This window comes from Eucalyptus grandis, chromosome 5 (genome assembly GCF_016545825.1).
Source record: "Eucalyptus grandis isolate ANBG69807.140 chromosome 5, ASM1654582v1, whole genome shotgun sequence".
Taxonomy (NCBI): Eukaryota; Viridiplantae; Streptophyta; class Magnoliopsida; order Myrtales; family Myrtaceae; genus Eucalyptus; species Eucalyptus grandis.
In genome coordinates this window covers 2,017,652-2,031,692 of record NC_052616.1, presented here as the reverse complement: position 1 = coordinate 2,031,692, position 14,041 = coordinate 2,017,652, and the positions used below count along the sequence as shown (strand labels likewise).

Genomic DNA, 14,041 nt, shown 5'->3' with positions numbered 1-14,041 from the left:
GGCACAAATAAATTGTGGTAGGGCAGCTGCATGACGTGGAAATGCAATGTTTTTGCAATTTGCATAGAAAGTTTGGAATTTTTTCAATATTCCAACAAAAACATCGTTGTTATTCTAGACAAAGTCAATATTATTAATTAGATGGGCAAATTTAATTGACTTGGCCAACAGAAACTTAGTTTCTCATGGCTGACGGCATGACAATTGTCGTCGAAGAAACTCCGGAGATGTGCATGTTCCAAGCTGGCGAAGAAACAGTCATTAAACGCAAGCTTACAAGGGATAGCTTTATACTTAATATTATATAAATGTCTCCACAAATTATTATTATTATTATTATTATTATTATTATTATTATTATCAAATGCTTGTCTCCACCTTCATCTGCCTTTCGGTATGACGTATTTGATTTATTATATATTCAATACAAATATCGACCATATCTTTTCTCAGATGTCTGTACATGATAAAATAGGTGGAATCGCTGGATTTATGTCCAGATAGACTTCTGCTTTTCAGCTTTTGTTTAGTAGCGATTTTCAAAACAAACGGGCCTTTCTAGGAGCATGAGGGAAACATCATGGCAGCTAGGGAGATTTGTACGTTGACTTTTTGAAAAAGCACGAAGTGGGAACTACATATTTATGCTAATGATCCTTTCTTTCTCGTGAACCCATGATTAGCAGTCGTTTTGTCAGTGACCCAAAGATGGCTTATGAAAAGTATACGAGGCCAATAATTAACGCCGAGGCAAAAGTAATTACACGTAATTGATTAAAGTCTTGCTTTTAATTTGGTTCGTGGTCAAATTCGGTGCGCAAAAGTGACCAATCGGTCTTACTTTTGATCCTTATGTTCCTGCGGAAAGAGAGCATTTCCGTTCATGTAGGACCAAGAACTTCGGGTACCCAACTTTTGCAAAAACTTGTGTGCCTAGAGCATCAAGATATGCTAAGTATAAGTCGTTATACAATGCTTATTTTATGTAGCATCCAAGAGAGATATTATGAATGTTTTAAATGGTTCTTGGTCATTAGAAATTTCAAATGGGAGTTTGCGTGAAAATGGTTAGCAGAAGTCGTGATGGTAATATAGAGTTATAGTGAATATTCGAACTCAACAGAGGAATATTTAACTTTCCTCTCTAAAAGCTATGATTCTCAAATAAATAACTTGATGCATGCTTTTGGTTATTAGATGCGAAATGATTATCCCACCAAAGAAAATGATGTTACGAATGGCAAATTGTAACTAAAGTTCCGTATCTTTAATTAAGCCTTCACTTATTCTTAGATTAAAAAAAAAAAGTAACTAAAGACCTAAAATTAGATAATTTTGCCCATTGATTGTAAATTATATGCAATTTTTATTGTCAACGTCGGCCAACTCAATTAAAGCTCCAAGGAGCAGGCCAAGGGGGGGCTCTTTCCACGTCGAAACTGCGTTCGGATTTGGCTGAGTTAGGCATTTTGTCACCTTGTCAAATGGAGACACATCTTCTGACCAGCCAACACATGCATTCAAAGTCAAAATGCAAAGCGGGTTGTTCTGGTAGAAATCTTCGTGCGAGTGCTGCCCGATGCTTTATATCCTCAATTGTCCCCGCACCATGGGAAAGGCTTCATTCCAGTGGAATATTTAAATTTGGGTTGTTGTTCATTGTAAACCATTATTAACATATAATTAAATCATATGATGGAATTAAATTGTTTTATAATAACCAATAGCTTTTAGTTCTCTTGAAATCTCATGATGCTCAAGTCTCGATTTTTTACATATTTACCTAGATGATCCTATCGTTTCATTTCCTTATTCAAATGATAATTAGTAATCCAAAAGTATATATAATTTAAGAAGAAATAATTTGGTGAACTACCTTAATTGAAGTTTGTGATATTAAAGTTAGTAAATGCAAGAGGCGACTAATTAATGCAAATAAGAATTGATAACGTAATAGAAAAGTTGGTAAATAAATAGAATTAATAAACATTGCTAAGTTGTTCAAAAGAGAGTTAGTAACTCAAAACTAACTGGCATTTTAATCTTGTGAAAGTCGGTAAAATCATTCTAATTTGGGTTGGTAACTTCATATAGAAGTTAATAAACTAGAAGTGTTGATAAGTTACGCAAAATGAAAGCAATTAAGTTAATACAAAATTCTAATTTGCGAACTATAAAAAAAGTAGGTGATTCAAAGAAAAAGATGTTGATAAGTTATCAACATGTTATATTTTAACAAAGGAAAAAAGTCACCGGTCAATTTTACCTGCACATCTTTTACACTTAACAACCCTCATTGAAATTTAGCAACATAAAAAAAAAAAAAAAATCCATTATTTTAAGGCACAAATAATATAATTCAATTACTTTTAACGCAATTCTCTAATAGAATAAAGCTAGATCTTGAAAACTCATCATTGCACATGTTGATGGACGAACCTACCTACTCTAATCCAATCTGAGGGTTTCGATTATATCGGTTCTGCTGCACTTTACGCGCAATCGGACAAGGTCGTGGCCAGTTTTCTTATAACAAACATCGAAGATAATTGCCCGTTTTGTTTAACCTCGCTTACACCATCTAAGTCCGAATAATTTTTGTAAGACCCGTGATTTTGATGCAAACTAAATAGGTTTTGTCTCCATTCGCCTGTCTCTTTGGTATTTCCCTTTATTTTTTAATTTTATTTTCCATAAGAAGACTCGAGCAGCGTGGACAAGGTCCACCGTCATCATCCTCACCTCACTTTGCATGCATTTCCACTGACAACTAATGGGACAATCCTCGGTCAAATCACTCGTTTAGGCCGTCGTTTACTTCATACCAACTGAATGATCCACAAAATATTTTGTTAAAAATTGATCATTTCCACCGCTTATTTAAATAAGCGGACAAAAAGAAGTTTCGTCATTTGTGAAAATACTTGGAATAAATTATTATAGATAATAAAAATATTTTTCGTTAATAAATTATTTGAGGTGATACGAACGACCATTTTTCAAATCATTCACCTAAAGAATAGCACCTCCATGAATAGTCCGAAGACAAATGATGTGCATCGCGATTCTGGGAGCGGCAACCAGTAGGAATCTAGCGGACCCTGTCGTGCATGTTGCGTTCAGACGTGTGTGTGGACGGGACGCTCGTTTCATTGACTATAGCTTGCGAATTTCATCCAGGGTAATTGCCGGAATTGCATCACCAGCCAACTTTTCGTTCTTGCTGATGTGCTGCTACTCTTCATTTTCTTCTTTTAGTTTGATGCAAGTCAGGATAAATCTGGTTTGTATCACTTATATATTTATGCCCATCCATTAGGTTTTTGATTGAGTGGTTCAAGAATTGATTTGTAAGCTAAAGATGACGGGTGCAAGCCTTCAGTCTATCGAAAATGGTCCGCTAGACCTATCGATGTTTACCATGCCCGAAGCACAAATTGGGTGGGAAAAGACAAGCAATTTTGTTCTCAGGCTTGATACCCACTTGTCGAGAAAATTTAATTTTTTTAAATAAGATGAATATGCCTGAATAAAATACTCTAATTCTCAATATCGGACGATTCATTAAATTTGCACATTTATTAGGCTTAATTCTCGAGTTACGATTTATTTTTTAATGGATTGATATGGAGTTAGCACGAAATAGGCTGATCCACTATATTATATAGAATACAAAAGTGACTCCCTCTCAGCTCCCTCACTCATGTAGTAGTCTTGTATACTTTTAGTGCAATTCTATAACATGATTTGTACTGCATATACGGTCAAGTCACAAAATCACATGAACGGATCATTATCGATTAGGGAATTGACTCGATCCTTGAATTGCCAATTGTACTTTTAAGGAGGAATTGATCCATTCAAGTTACATGAAATGTGACATGATTAAAGAAGTCGCATAAAAGAGCCGCACCTCGACAGTTCCGTTCGAGCGCATTCATTGACCAAAACCACAACGAAAGGCGGCAAGCCGGGTCGGACGGCACGATCGGTAATATCCGGGGAAGAGGCGGGGGCCTTTTCGGGCACACGAAACGGCAGGATTCGGCGTCCGAGGATGGTAATGTCCGGTAATGAACAGCTCACATTCCCTCCCCGGTCTTCTTTCCCTCGCAGGTTATATTAATCCCACGCGGCCAAAAGGAGTTGAAAAAGATAATAGAAAAAAAAGCGAAAAATGGGAAACCCGATTAATGCCAGCTAAGCATGAGCATGAAATCGGAGATCGACCGTCCGATTAAAATGTCGAATTTGGAAGTTTCAGATGCTAGTTTCAAAAAGCATGTTTTATTAGGGCATTAAATACATTGCCCTTGGCCAGCATCCTTCGTTCGATTCTTAGGATGAATGTCCAGCCAATTCTGGCGAGGGCTTTCCAATTGTAACAACTTCTTATCTTCCTCCATTTGGCAATGACTGGGATAATTTCGAATCCTAGTAGATCACAGAATATTGCTCTTCATTGCCATTTATTGAGACAAAGTTAACAATAATAAAATCCTTTGTAATTTATCATCCCACATAAAGTCCGAGCTATATGAATCTCGAAAGATTAAATAGCCGCGCATCGGGCCTCGAACCCAGGCAATTTCCAGCCATCCTTATCTAATTTCATGTGGGAAAATTCGTGTTATTTAACTTTGGGGATTTTCTGAGAGATGATATGCATGTTGGAATGTCTGTCTGTCTGTCTTTTCTTTCTCCAGTCACGGAAGATGCACAATCTCGTGATAGTGGTCAGCCGGTTGCAGCGCGCGCACCGTAGCGCGCCCGCACCGGATCCTTACCCCGACGCCGCGTAAGCCGTATCGGCGTCCCAATTCTTCCCTTCCTCCCTCTCTTTTTCTTTTCCCGAAATCCCGAAATTGACCTCGGTGAAGTCCCTGATTTGCGCCTTTCCACGCGCACGCTTTCCAGTATAAACTCTCGCAAAAGGAGTCTCTGGCGTTTCGTCGTCGTCGTCCTCCTCCACCGCCCGCTTTCCTTCCCACCGCCGCCAGTCGCCTGCGCGAAGCATTCTCTCTCCGCCGAGCTCCGCCGCACGCGGCGAGACCGACGGCCGTCGAGCTCCCGAGAATTCTCTCTCTCCCCCTGTCCGGCGACGCCTGCTGCATTGCCTCTGTGAATGTAAGTCGAGAATTCTCCTTCGACTTAGGCTCGGCTTGCGTTTTGAACTGTTAAACGGATGAGGTAATCGGCGCGTTGGGTGAGGTCGATGATGTCAGTGCCAGGGGGGAGGGAGTAGGTGTTTGCTAGGGGGGTTGGACTCGGTCCGGTGGCGGTGATGCGTGATCGCTGATCGCTTCCGTCTCGGTAAGGTTTTAGAGAGAGAGAGAGAGGCTTGAAAACGTCCGACACGCGCTTGAAAGCATGGAGAGTTTGAAGCGGTGAGATCCTTTGGTTAACCAAAGGAGTTGGTGTATTTAGGTACGACTTTAAGCTAAACTCTCTCTGCCTCTCTCTGTGATTTGCTCCTTCGTTGATCGAGTCCTGTTTGCTCTGCTTTCAGTCCACACAGAGAGAGAAAGAGAGAGATTTTGTGGAAAATTCCTACTTCCGCGTTCTTATCATATATATGCATTCTTTGTATAGTTTTATGCGTCCTATATGTATAGCGAAATCAAGTGGGTGAGAGGGAGAGAGAAATCTGAAAGCTTTTCATCTGCGAGTCTTTCTTGCTTCATGTCGACATAAATTTTCAACCTTCGAATTTCTTGACGGAGTTTCAGGTTGCTCTGTCTATCGCGCCCACGATAGAACAGAGGAAGTCATTGACGCAATGGCTTCTGATCGCCGCTATAGCCACCACAATGATGACAGCGATTTGTACAGCAGCGCGGATTTCGCTACCTACACAGTCCAGGTTCCATCCACGCCCGATAACCAGCCCATGGAATTGACCAAGCTGCCCTCCTCCAAGGAGCGGGTCGAGGATCAGTACGCCTCGAGCTCGCTGTTCACTGGTGGCTACAACCTCGCCACGCGCGCGAGCTTGAAGGAGAAGGTGATCGAGTCGGAAACCAGCCATCCGCAGATGACTGGCGTGAACGGGTCAGAATGCGAGTTGCCCGGGTGCGACGGCAGAGTAATGAGCAACGAGAGGGGCAATGATGTGGTCCCTTGCGAATGCGGCTTCAAAATTTGCCGGGATTGTTACAAGGATATGACGAGGGCCAGTGACGGGATTTGTCCCGGGTGTAAGGAGCCCTACGAAGGGAAGATTGCAGAGGTGATGAAACTGGATAAATCGCAGGCGTTGTCAAAGATGGAGAGGAGGTTGTCCATAATGAAGTCTGCTTCCCTCAAGAGGAGTTCCACCAATGAATTTGATCAAAACCAGTGGCTATTTGAAACAAAGGGGAGTTATGGATATGGAAATGCTATGTGGCCAAAGGATGACGAGGGCGGAAGTTCTAATGGGTTTGGCGACCGCAGTGATCTTAAAGACAAGCAATGGAGGCCGCTTACTCGCAAATTATCAATATCAGCTGCAATTCTTAGTCCGTACAGGTGATTCAATTTTCTAACCCCTTGAAATCCTTGTTCATGAACATTCGAAATGCAGCTGAGGCATACTGCAATTTAGGAGAAAACTAGCTGCCTAATGTTGTCTATCATCTCAAATCTTCTTGTGTAATAATACCCCATTGCATACTTGTCTCTGCAAGGCTTAGCTAGTTTGACTCTGAAAAAGACTTGAGAAGAATTTTGAAGGCAGGATCAGGGCTATCAGAAATTGATTTATGGCTTGTGTTTCAGATAACTTAATTCGAGATTAATCTGGTCAAATAGTTATAATTCCCGATGGCTTTATGAAGATGTATGTTAATGAACATCAAATGCGTCCTGTTCTCTTGAGATATACCTGTGATAATGCTTCTGTTGTTCTCCGTAACAACTTTGATATTCCTGTAACACCTATGGACGCGTTAACCAGGAATGTGTGCATCTGCTTCCATGATAATTCATACATTGATCAGGGTGGCTTAGGAGTATTATTGTTGTAGCATAATATTGATCCCAGTGAACTTTGTTGGATATTTCATCTGAGAATTTTTTTTTAATCATCCATCTTTCGCACCACAGATATAGCATGTTCTTATCTTTAGCATGTCAATTTCCAATTAACACATTTTCAATCCTCCGTACTCTTTTAGGCTCCTAATCCTTGCAAGAATGGCCGTTCTTGGATTATTCTTGGTATGGAGGGTCAGTCACCCCAATGAGGATGCGCTCTGGTTATGGGGAATGTCGGTGGTTTGTGAAATCTGGTTCGCATTCTCTTGGCTACTTGACCAGCTTCCAAAGATCTGTCCCATCAATCGCATTACTGACCTAGATGTTCTGAAGAGGAAATTTGAAACACCTAATGAGCACAATCCTACTGGGAAGTCTGATCTTCCAGGCATAGATATGTTTGTCTCTACGGCAGATCCAGAGAAAGAACCTCCACTTGTGACTGCAAATACCATTCTATCCATTTTGGCAGCCGATTATCCAGTTGAGAAGCTTTCCTGCTATGTTTCTGACGATGGGGGAGCACTACTAACGTTTGAAGCCATGGCTGAAGCGGCTAGTTTTGCCAACTTGTGGGTACCATTTTGCCGGAAGCATGATATAGAGCCAAGAAATCCCGAATCCTATTTTAATCTGAAGAGAGATCCATACAAGAACAAAGTTCGGCCAGACTTTGTCAGAGACCGCAGGAGGATTAAGCGAGAGTATGATGAGTTTAAAGTTCGAACAAATGGTCTTTCTGACTCTATTCGGCGACGTTCGGAGGCTTATAATACTCGAGAGGAGATTAAAGCTTTGAAGAAACAGAGAGAGGCTGATTTCGATGATGAGGTGGAAAATGTGAAGATCCCAAAAGCTACTTGGATGGCTGATGGAACCCATTGGCCTGGCACTTGGACAGTTTCTGCGCCTGAACACTCCCGAGGTGATCATGCTAGCATTATTCAGGTAAAAAGCTGATGCTTTTTCTGACTATTATGCCGTTCTTTCCATGTGTTCGATAGTTCAAATTTCTAGAGGGTTCATGGTTAGCTTAGTCATTTTAGCTTAAGTTGTTTTAATGAAAACTTTTACGCAAATATACGTTTTTGTTGATTCTTTGCTAGTCCTGGTTCGCTTTCTCGTGAACACTTGGATCATCATCGCGTTTGTTGAATTACTTGCCCACTGTATTCCGTCACTTGGGTATTTCTTTATGTGAAACTGTTGCTTTGACACCTGGATCACTTAAACACACACCTTCTTGGTGGCCCTTATGATATATAATCGTAACTAGATGTGCTCATCAGATGGATTACGTTGATTCAGGTGATGTTGAAGCCGCCAAGTGATGAACCGCTTAAAGGTACAGAAGCTGATTCCAGGTTTATGGATCTAACTGAAGTAGACATTCGTCTTCCACTGTTGGTGTATGTTTCCCGTGAAAAGCGACCTGGTTATGACCACAACAAGAAGGCTGGGGCGATGAATGCTCTTGTTCGAGCCTCGGCAATAATGTCCAACGGCCCCTTCATTCTTAACCTTGACTGTGACCACTACATCTACAACTCTAAAGCACTGAGAGAAGGTATATGCTTCATGATGGATCGTGATGGGGACAGAATTTGCTATGTTCAGTTTCCTCAGAGGTTTGAAGGCATCGACCCATCCGATCGCTATGCCAACCACAATACGGTTTTCTTTGATGTGAACATGCGTGCTCTGGATGGCGTTCAAGGCCCAGTCTATGTAGGTACTGGATGTCTATTTCGTAGGATTGCTCTTTATGGGTTCGACCCACCTCGGATGAAAGAAAGCAGTAATTGCTGCAGTAGCTGCTTTGCCCGTCGCAAGAAAGCTGCATCTGTTGCTTCTGCCCCTGAAATTTCCAGAGAAAACCCTTCGCTTGTAATGGAAGACCCTGAAAGTGAAGAAATGACCACTGCACTGATTCCTAAGAAGTTCGGAAACTCATACATGTTCATTGATTCCATACCTTTAGCTGAGTTCCAAGGCCGACCCCTTGCCGACCATCCATCCGTGAAAAATGGACGGCCTCCTGGTGCTCTCACTGTTCTTCGACGGCTTCTTGATGCGTCAACAGTTGCAGAGGCAATAAGTGCCATCTCATGCTGGTACGAAGATAAAACTGAGTGGGGGGAACGAGTAGGGTGGATTTACGGGTCCGTCACAGAGGATGTCGTGACAGGGTATAGAATGCACAATCGAGGATGGAGATCTGTATACTGCGTGACCAAGAGAGATGCTTTTCGTGGGACCGCACCCATCAATCTCACCGATCGGCTTCATCAAGTCCTGCGCTGGGCGACAGGCTCGGTGGAGATATTCTTCTCTCGCAACAATGCCATAATGGCCAGCGGCAGGCTGAAGTTCCTTCAGAGGATTGCTTACCTCAACGTTGGAATTTACCCTTTCACTTCCATCTTTCTTATTGTCTACTGCTTTCTCCCGGCGCTCTCTCTATTCTCTGGGAAGTTCATTGTGCAATCGCTCAGTGTATCCTTCCTAATTTACCTGCTTGCAATCACCCTGACTCTCTGCCTTCTTGCAATTCTCGAGATAAAATGGTCTGGTGTCACACTGGAAGAATGGTGGAGAAACGAGCAATTCTGGTTGATTGGCGGCACAAGCGCCCATCTTGCTGCTGTGTTACAGGGGCTACTGAAGGTGATTGCAGGGATCGAGATTTCCTTCACCCTGACTTCAAAATCGGCTGGTGACGACATTGACGACGAGTTTGCAGACCTCTATATCTTCAAATGGACGGCCCTGATGATACCGCCGGTCACAATCATCTTCACCAATCTGATTGCAATCGCCGTGGCCTTTTCCCGAACCATCTACAGCACCAACCCGCAGTGGAGCCAACTTATAGGCGGCGTGTTCTTCAGCATCTGGGTCTTAACCCACCTATATCCTTTTGCGAAAGGACTAATGGGACGGCGAGGAAGAACACCGACTATAGTGTATGTCTGGTCGGGTCTCCTAGCGATTACCATCTCTCTCCTTTGGGTGGCCATCGATCCTCCATCGAACAACTCTCAAATCGGGGGATCATTTCAGTTCCCGTAGTTGTATCATCACAGTTGATCAGGGAAGACACAAGATGACATGACTTGGCATGTGATCGGGGTGATCATCGCCGTTTGTCCTCAAGGTGTAGGGGTGGTTTATAGTAGTTTTCTTGCTGACTTCTAGCATACATTCTTCCATTCATTCATTACAAAGCTATAGGGACACTATAGCGTTTACAGTTTATCAACCACCCACAGAAATAGGCCTCTTTTTGTGTATACAGGGTGTTATACCTGGCTACCTGCAACACATCAGTTTTCTGTATATCAATTCAGACAATAAACGAGATCTTTCTTAGAAACGCACCTTTTTTTATCAAGTAAGTTCGTCGGTTCTTCGGAATGTGAAGTCGAATCATTTTCTCGTTCAAGAGTTAATTGATGGGTAGTTCAAATCCTTACTTGATGCATCTAACAAGATTCTACGGCGACAAATTGACAATGCTCATCTGATCTTCTGAAGGTGACTTATGATTACACATATTGACAATCAATAATATACATAGTAAACATTGAGATGATTCTCAATATTCAATTTGATTATTCAAGCCATGCATGCGAAAATTCCCCCTCGTATTATCTGCCTGGAGCCACAAAAATTAGAAGAAATAAAATGAGATAAAAAAAAAAAGTCTAGGCACATGTAATTACAGCTGACGATCAAACTACATCACGGGCTGCTCCTCCGACACCAACGGTATCCGATGCCCCCTCCGCCGCGACCGCTTCTTGTGACTGCCGCCGAACTTGAGCCGCCCGGTGTCCTTGAACCGCTCCTTCTCTGACTGGAGGATCACACACTCTGGCGGAGGAATCGCATACCGGATGGTGTCGTAGCAGTAGGAGTAGTACATGTAGTTCTGCCGGAACCGCCGCATGGCCGCATGCCGCTGTGCAGTGACGGTGGCGAAGTCCTGGGCCTCGAGGAGGGCGAGCTTGTCGTAGCAGTGTCCGGAGGAGTACTGATCGATGGGGTCAACAGGGCAGCCCTGGAGGACAAGGTCCTTGAACTCGGCGACAAAGGGGGCGTACTTGTAGTTGACCTTGTAGCGGCCGCCGGAGGTGGCCCAGTCGGAGGCGTCCCAGATGGTGGCGTACAAGGCCATCGGTTTCGCCGGGAAGTCGCCGCCCATGGCGTCGTTCCGGATTATTTCTCTGATGGGGACTTCGTCCACGTAAAATCTGTGCGCAAAGAACGTATCACACAGAGAGATGGTCAAACAGTGTGCGGCTGCAATTTAGGTGTACTTGATTAAATTCAGGTCGACTGAAAGCTCAAATGAAAAGTCCTAAAGTCAGAATAATACAATTATGTAAAACAATCCATAACTAGCATTACAAAATAATACCCCAAAAAAAAGAAAAAGGAAAGGTCCTAAAGTCAAAGTTTGGCTTTGTTTAGAGAGAGAAATTTTCAAAGTATCTTGCGCAATTCGTGAGGTCTGAAGATTGCATTAATTTAAAGAAAGATGTGCAAAATAGAGAGCAGCATTCAAGCAATGATTCTCGCAATCTTACACGGGACAGAAAAGGGAAAATTCGGTGGCTGTATCCGTCTTAATCCTCTTTTTCAATTTTCCTTAGGAGTGTAAAACAACGGTCAAACTCTCTAATGCTTCATTCTTAAGGCAAGAGAACTATACATCATGTGAACCGACCGAGACTAGAATCAACATGGGGCGTCCCAACTTTTCTTCGAAACCAAATCAGTCACTGTTGGAAATCTAATTTTGTATTTGCTGAGACAATAATGTCAAGAAGCTACACTACTGTCCGTTCAGTGATGACTAATTCGGATTTTTAAATTGAATTGCCACTAAATTGAAATTGCTCAGAGACTTTTGAACGCATGCGCTCCGTGTACCCAAGTCCAATTCAAGCTCTAAAACTAAAACAACCGGGTCAACAAGTATAATCTTCGCCATATATCTCCAAAGAAGCTAGTCCCTTTCAAAGGCTTTCTCGTAACTCAGCCCTAAAAGACCGGCCATAAGAAAAATGATTAAACGTAACACCTAGCGGTTTTTTTTTTTTTTTTTTTTTAAATTGAGATGTAAAATTCGAATTGCTCTAGTTAATATTCCGACTGATCTCTCACGGTCACGGAACGAGAGCTATTGACATCCTCCACTCAGTTAAACACTCGCTACACGTACAGACGTAGAGAGACATACCGTGCTGAGGACCCTGAAATTTAGGCAGTGAAGAAAACAAGAAGGGGGCAGGAAGAGGGGAAAAGAATAGAGAAAAGGGAAAGCGCTCACATGATGTTGTTGGCGGTCCAGAGGATGCTGTAGCGATGGAAGGCCCTGGTGGGATCGAACCAGAGCGTGTACCGCTCCTCCCTCCCTCGGCTCGTGCTCCCGTTCCCGTACACGTTCGTCTGGAACCTCCATTTCTTGCCCTTTATGTTCCCCAGGAACTCTATGTCCAGCTCGTCGTGGGTCTTCTCGAATACGTCGCCATTCGACGTCTGCGCCATGTTTTTCATGTCATGTATGAGAAGTGATCGACCGGAATACATCGACCGACCATGGAATGGACTAGTATAGCTAAGTGGTGTCGACCATACTAATATCTAACACATCACCTATAACACGAGTCTCGGGATAGGTTGGTTCATTTTCGATTATTATTGCTTATCTATTCTTTCCCGATATCGTGCATAAGGAAATAAACTAGGATCCTTATTTTTCCATTTATATCGATTGGATTGCTTAGCATCGCTCCCCAGTCAAATCCCTATAATTCGGTGGATCAATTAAATGGTTCACTTTCTAATTTAAACTCGGAGTACTCTCTCTCTCTCTCTCTCTCTCTCTCAAACCTACCACGAATTCCTCGAATTCTGCTAGCGACGCTTCGTTTTCATGCATGACAGCCCACCCCACGAAGCGGGAGAAGATTTCTTCACGTGTAATGACATCCAACGAAAACCATGCATCACTTTGTAAACATGCCGGAACTCAGAAACACATTCAACGATTTTTACTCACATAAAAGGCGACGACGATGCCGGCCGTGTAGTCGGACGGCAGCTTAATCCTCGCGCTGAAGAAGCCATACTTGTAGAGATTGGAGGAGATAAAACCGGACCCTGCAAAAACGAAACAAGAAAAACAAAATCGTTCTTTTAACATACGCATGTAGATCATTGACATGTACGCCTGTCCGTACGTAGATGCAGGGACACGGGTGCGGGAGGCGAACCGGAGAAGCGATCGAGGAGGAGACGGACGCTCTTGCCGTCGCCGGAGCGGACGACGTTGGAGTCGCCGAAGAGAGGAGCGTAGGCCTCGTCGAAGGTGATGGGGACGATGTCGAAGGCCGCGGCGGCGCTGGCGGCGTAGAAGAGGAGCGCGAGCAGAAGAGTCAAGGAGGACGACGAAGATGATGAGGATGAAGTCGTAACCGCGAGAGAGACGAGGCGACGCAAAGGATCCATAAAAATTTTCTGGTGTTGGCTAAAAAGTTTCTTTCTCCTTTTCCCTGCACCGTTCTTTTCCTTCTTGCCTTTTTTTTCTGCCGTGATCAGTTTGCATATATAGCATTACCCATCAACCACGTCATTACAAATCCAACTGCAATCTTTTCTTTTGAATTTAGAGAGAGAGAGAGAGAGAGAGAGAGAGAGAGATGGGATTAGCTTATTTGGCTGCCGTGGATTGAGCTGCGTGTACAATAATGACCTTGTCAAGAGGAGCAAATCAAGGGTTTGCCACTGTGTGTTTAGGGTTTTCTTTTCCTTTTTCTGGATGTCCATGGTTTTTGATGATTGGGGTTATTTATTAGCCGCTTGCTATTGGTGGTGCATACATTATTTTATTCTCCTTGTATATCCTAAAGATAACATTATTGATATATGTACTTCCAAATGAATTTGTCATATTCAAGTGAGATAATATACATTATGTATGATGACAAAGCAGTTAGGATGACCAAGATAAGAG

General features: G+C 42.9%; 2 protein-coding genes across 3 annotated transcripts; one reads left to right on the top strand and one right to left on the bottom strand.

Moving 5' to 3' along the window:
* The first annotated feature begins 4,935 nt into the window (after positions 1-4,935).
* LOC104443501 (cellulose synthase-like protein D2) lies at positions 4,936-10,393 on the top strand. Of its 2 annotated transcripts, none has more exons than XM_010056952.3 (4): positions 4,936-5,127; positions 5,730-6,510; positions 7,158-7,965; positions 8,326-10,393. In XM_010056952.3, the coding sequence occupies exons 2-4, from the start codon at positions 5,780-5,782 to the stop codon at positions 10,087-10,089; spliced, it is 3,303 nt and encodes a 1,100-aa protein (XP_010055254.2). In that variant the 5' UTR covers positions 4,936-5,127; positions 5,730-5,779; the 3' UTR covers positions 10,090-10,393. The 2 variants fall into 2 exon arrangements, with proteins under 2 accessions (XP_010055254.2, XP_010055255.2); XM_010056953.3 differs by lacking the exon at positions 4,936-5,127 and adding an exon at positions 5,154-5,427.
* A 132-nt stretch (positions 10,394-10,525) lies between these two features.
* On the bottom strand, positions 10,526-13,691 carry LOC104443500 (probable xyloglucan endotransglucosylase/hydrolase protein 30). The gene is made up of 4 exons (XM_010056949.3): positions 13,302-13,691; positions 13,088-13,188; positions 12,356-12,564; positions 10,526-11,273 (listed from the first exon to the last, which is right to left on the bottom strand). The coding sequence occupies exons 1-4, from the start codon at positions 13,534-13,536 to the stop codon at positions 10,757-10,759; spliced, it is 1,062 nt and encodes a 353-aa protein (XP_010055251.1). The 5' UTR covers positions 13,537-13,691; the 3' UTR covers positions 10,526-10,756.
* Positions 13,692-14,041: the final 350 nt, after the last annotated feature.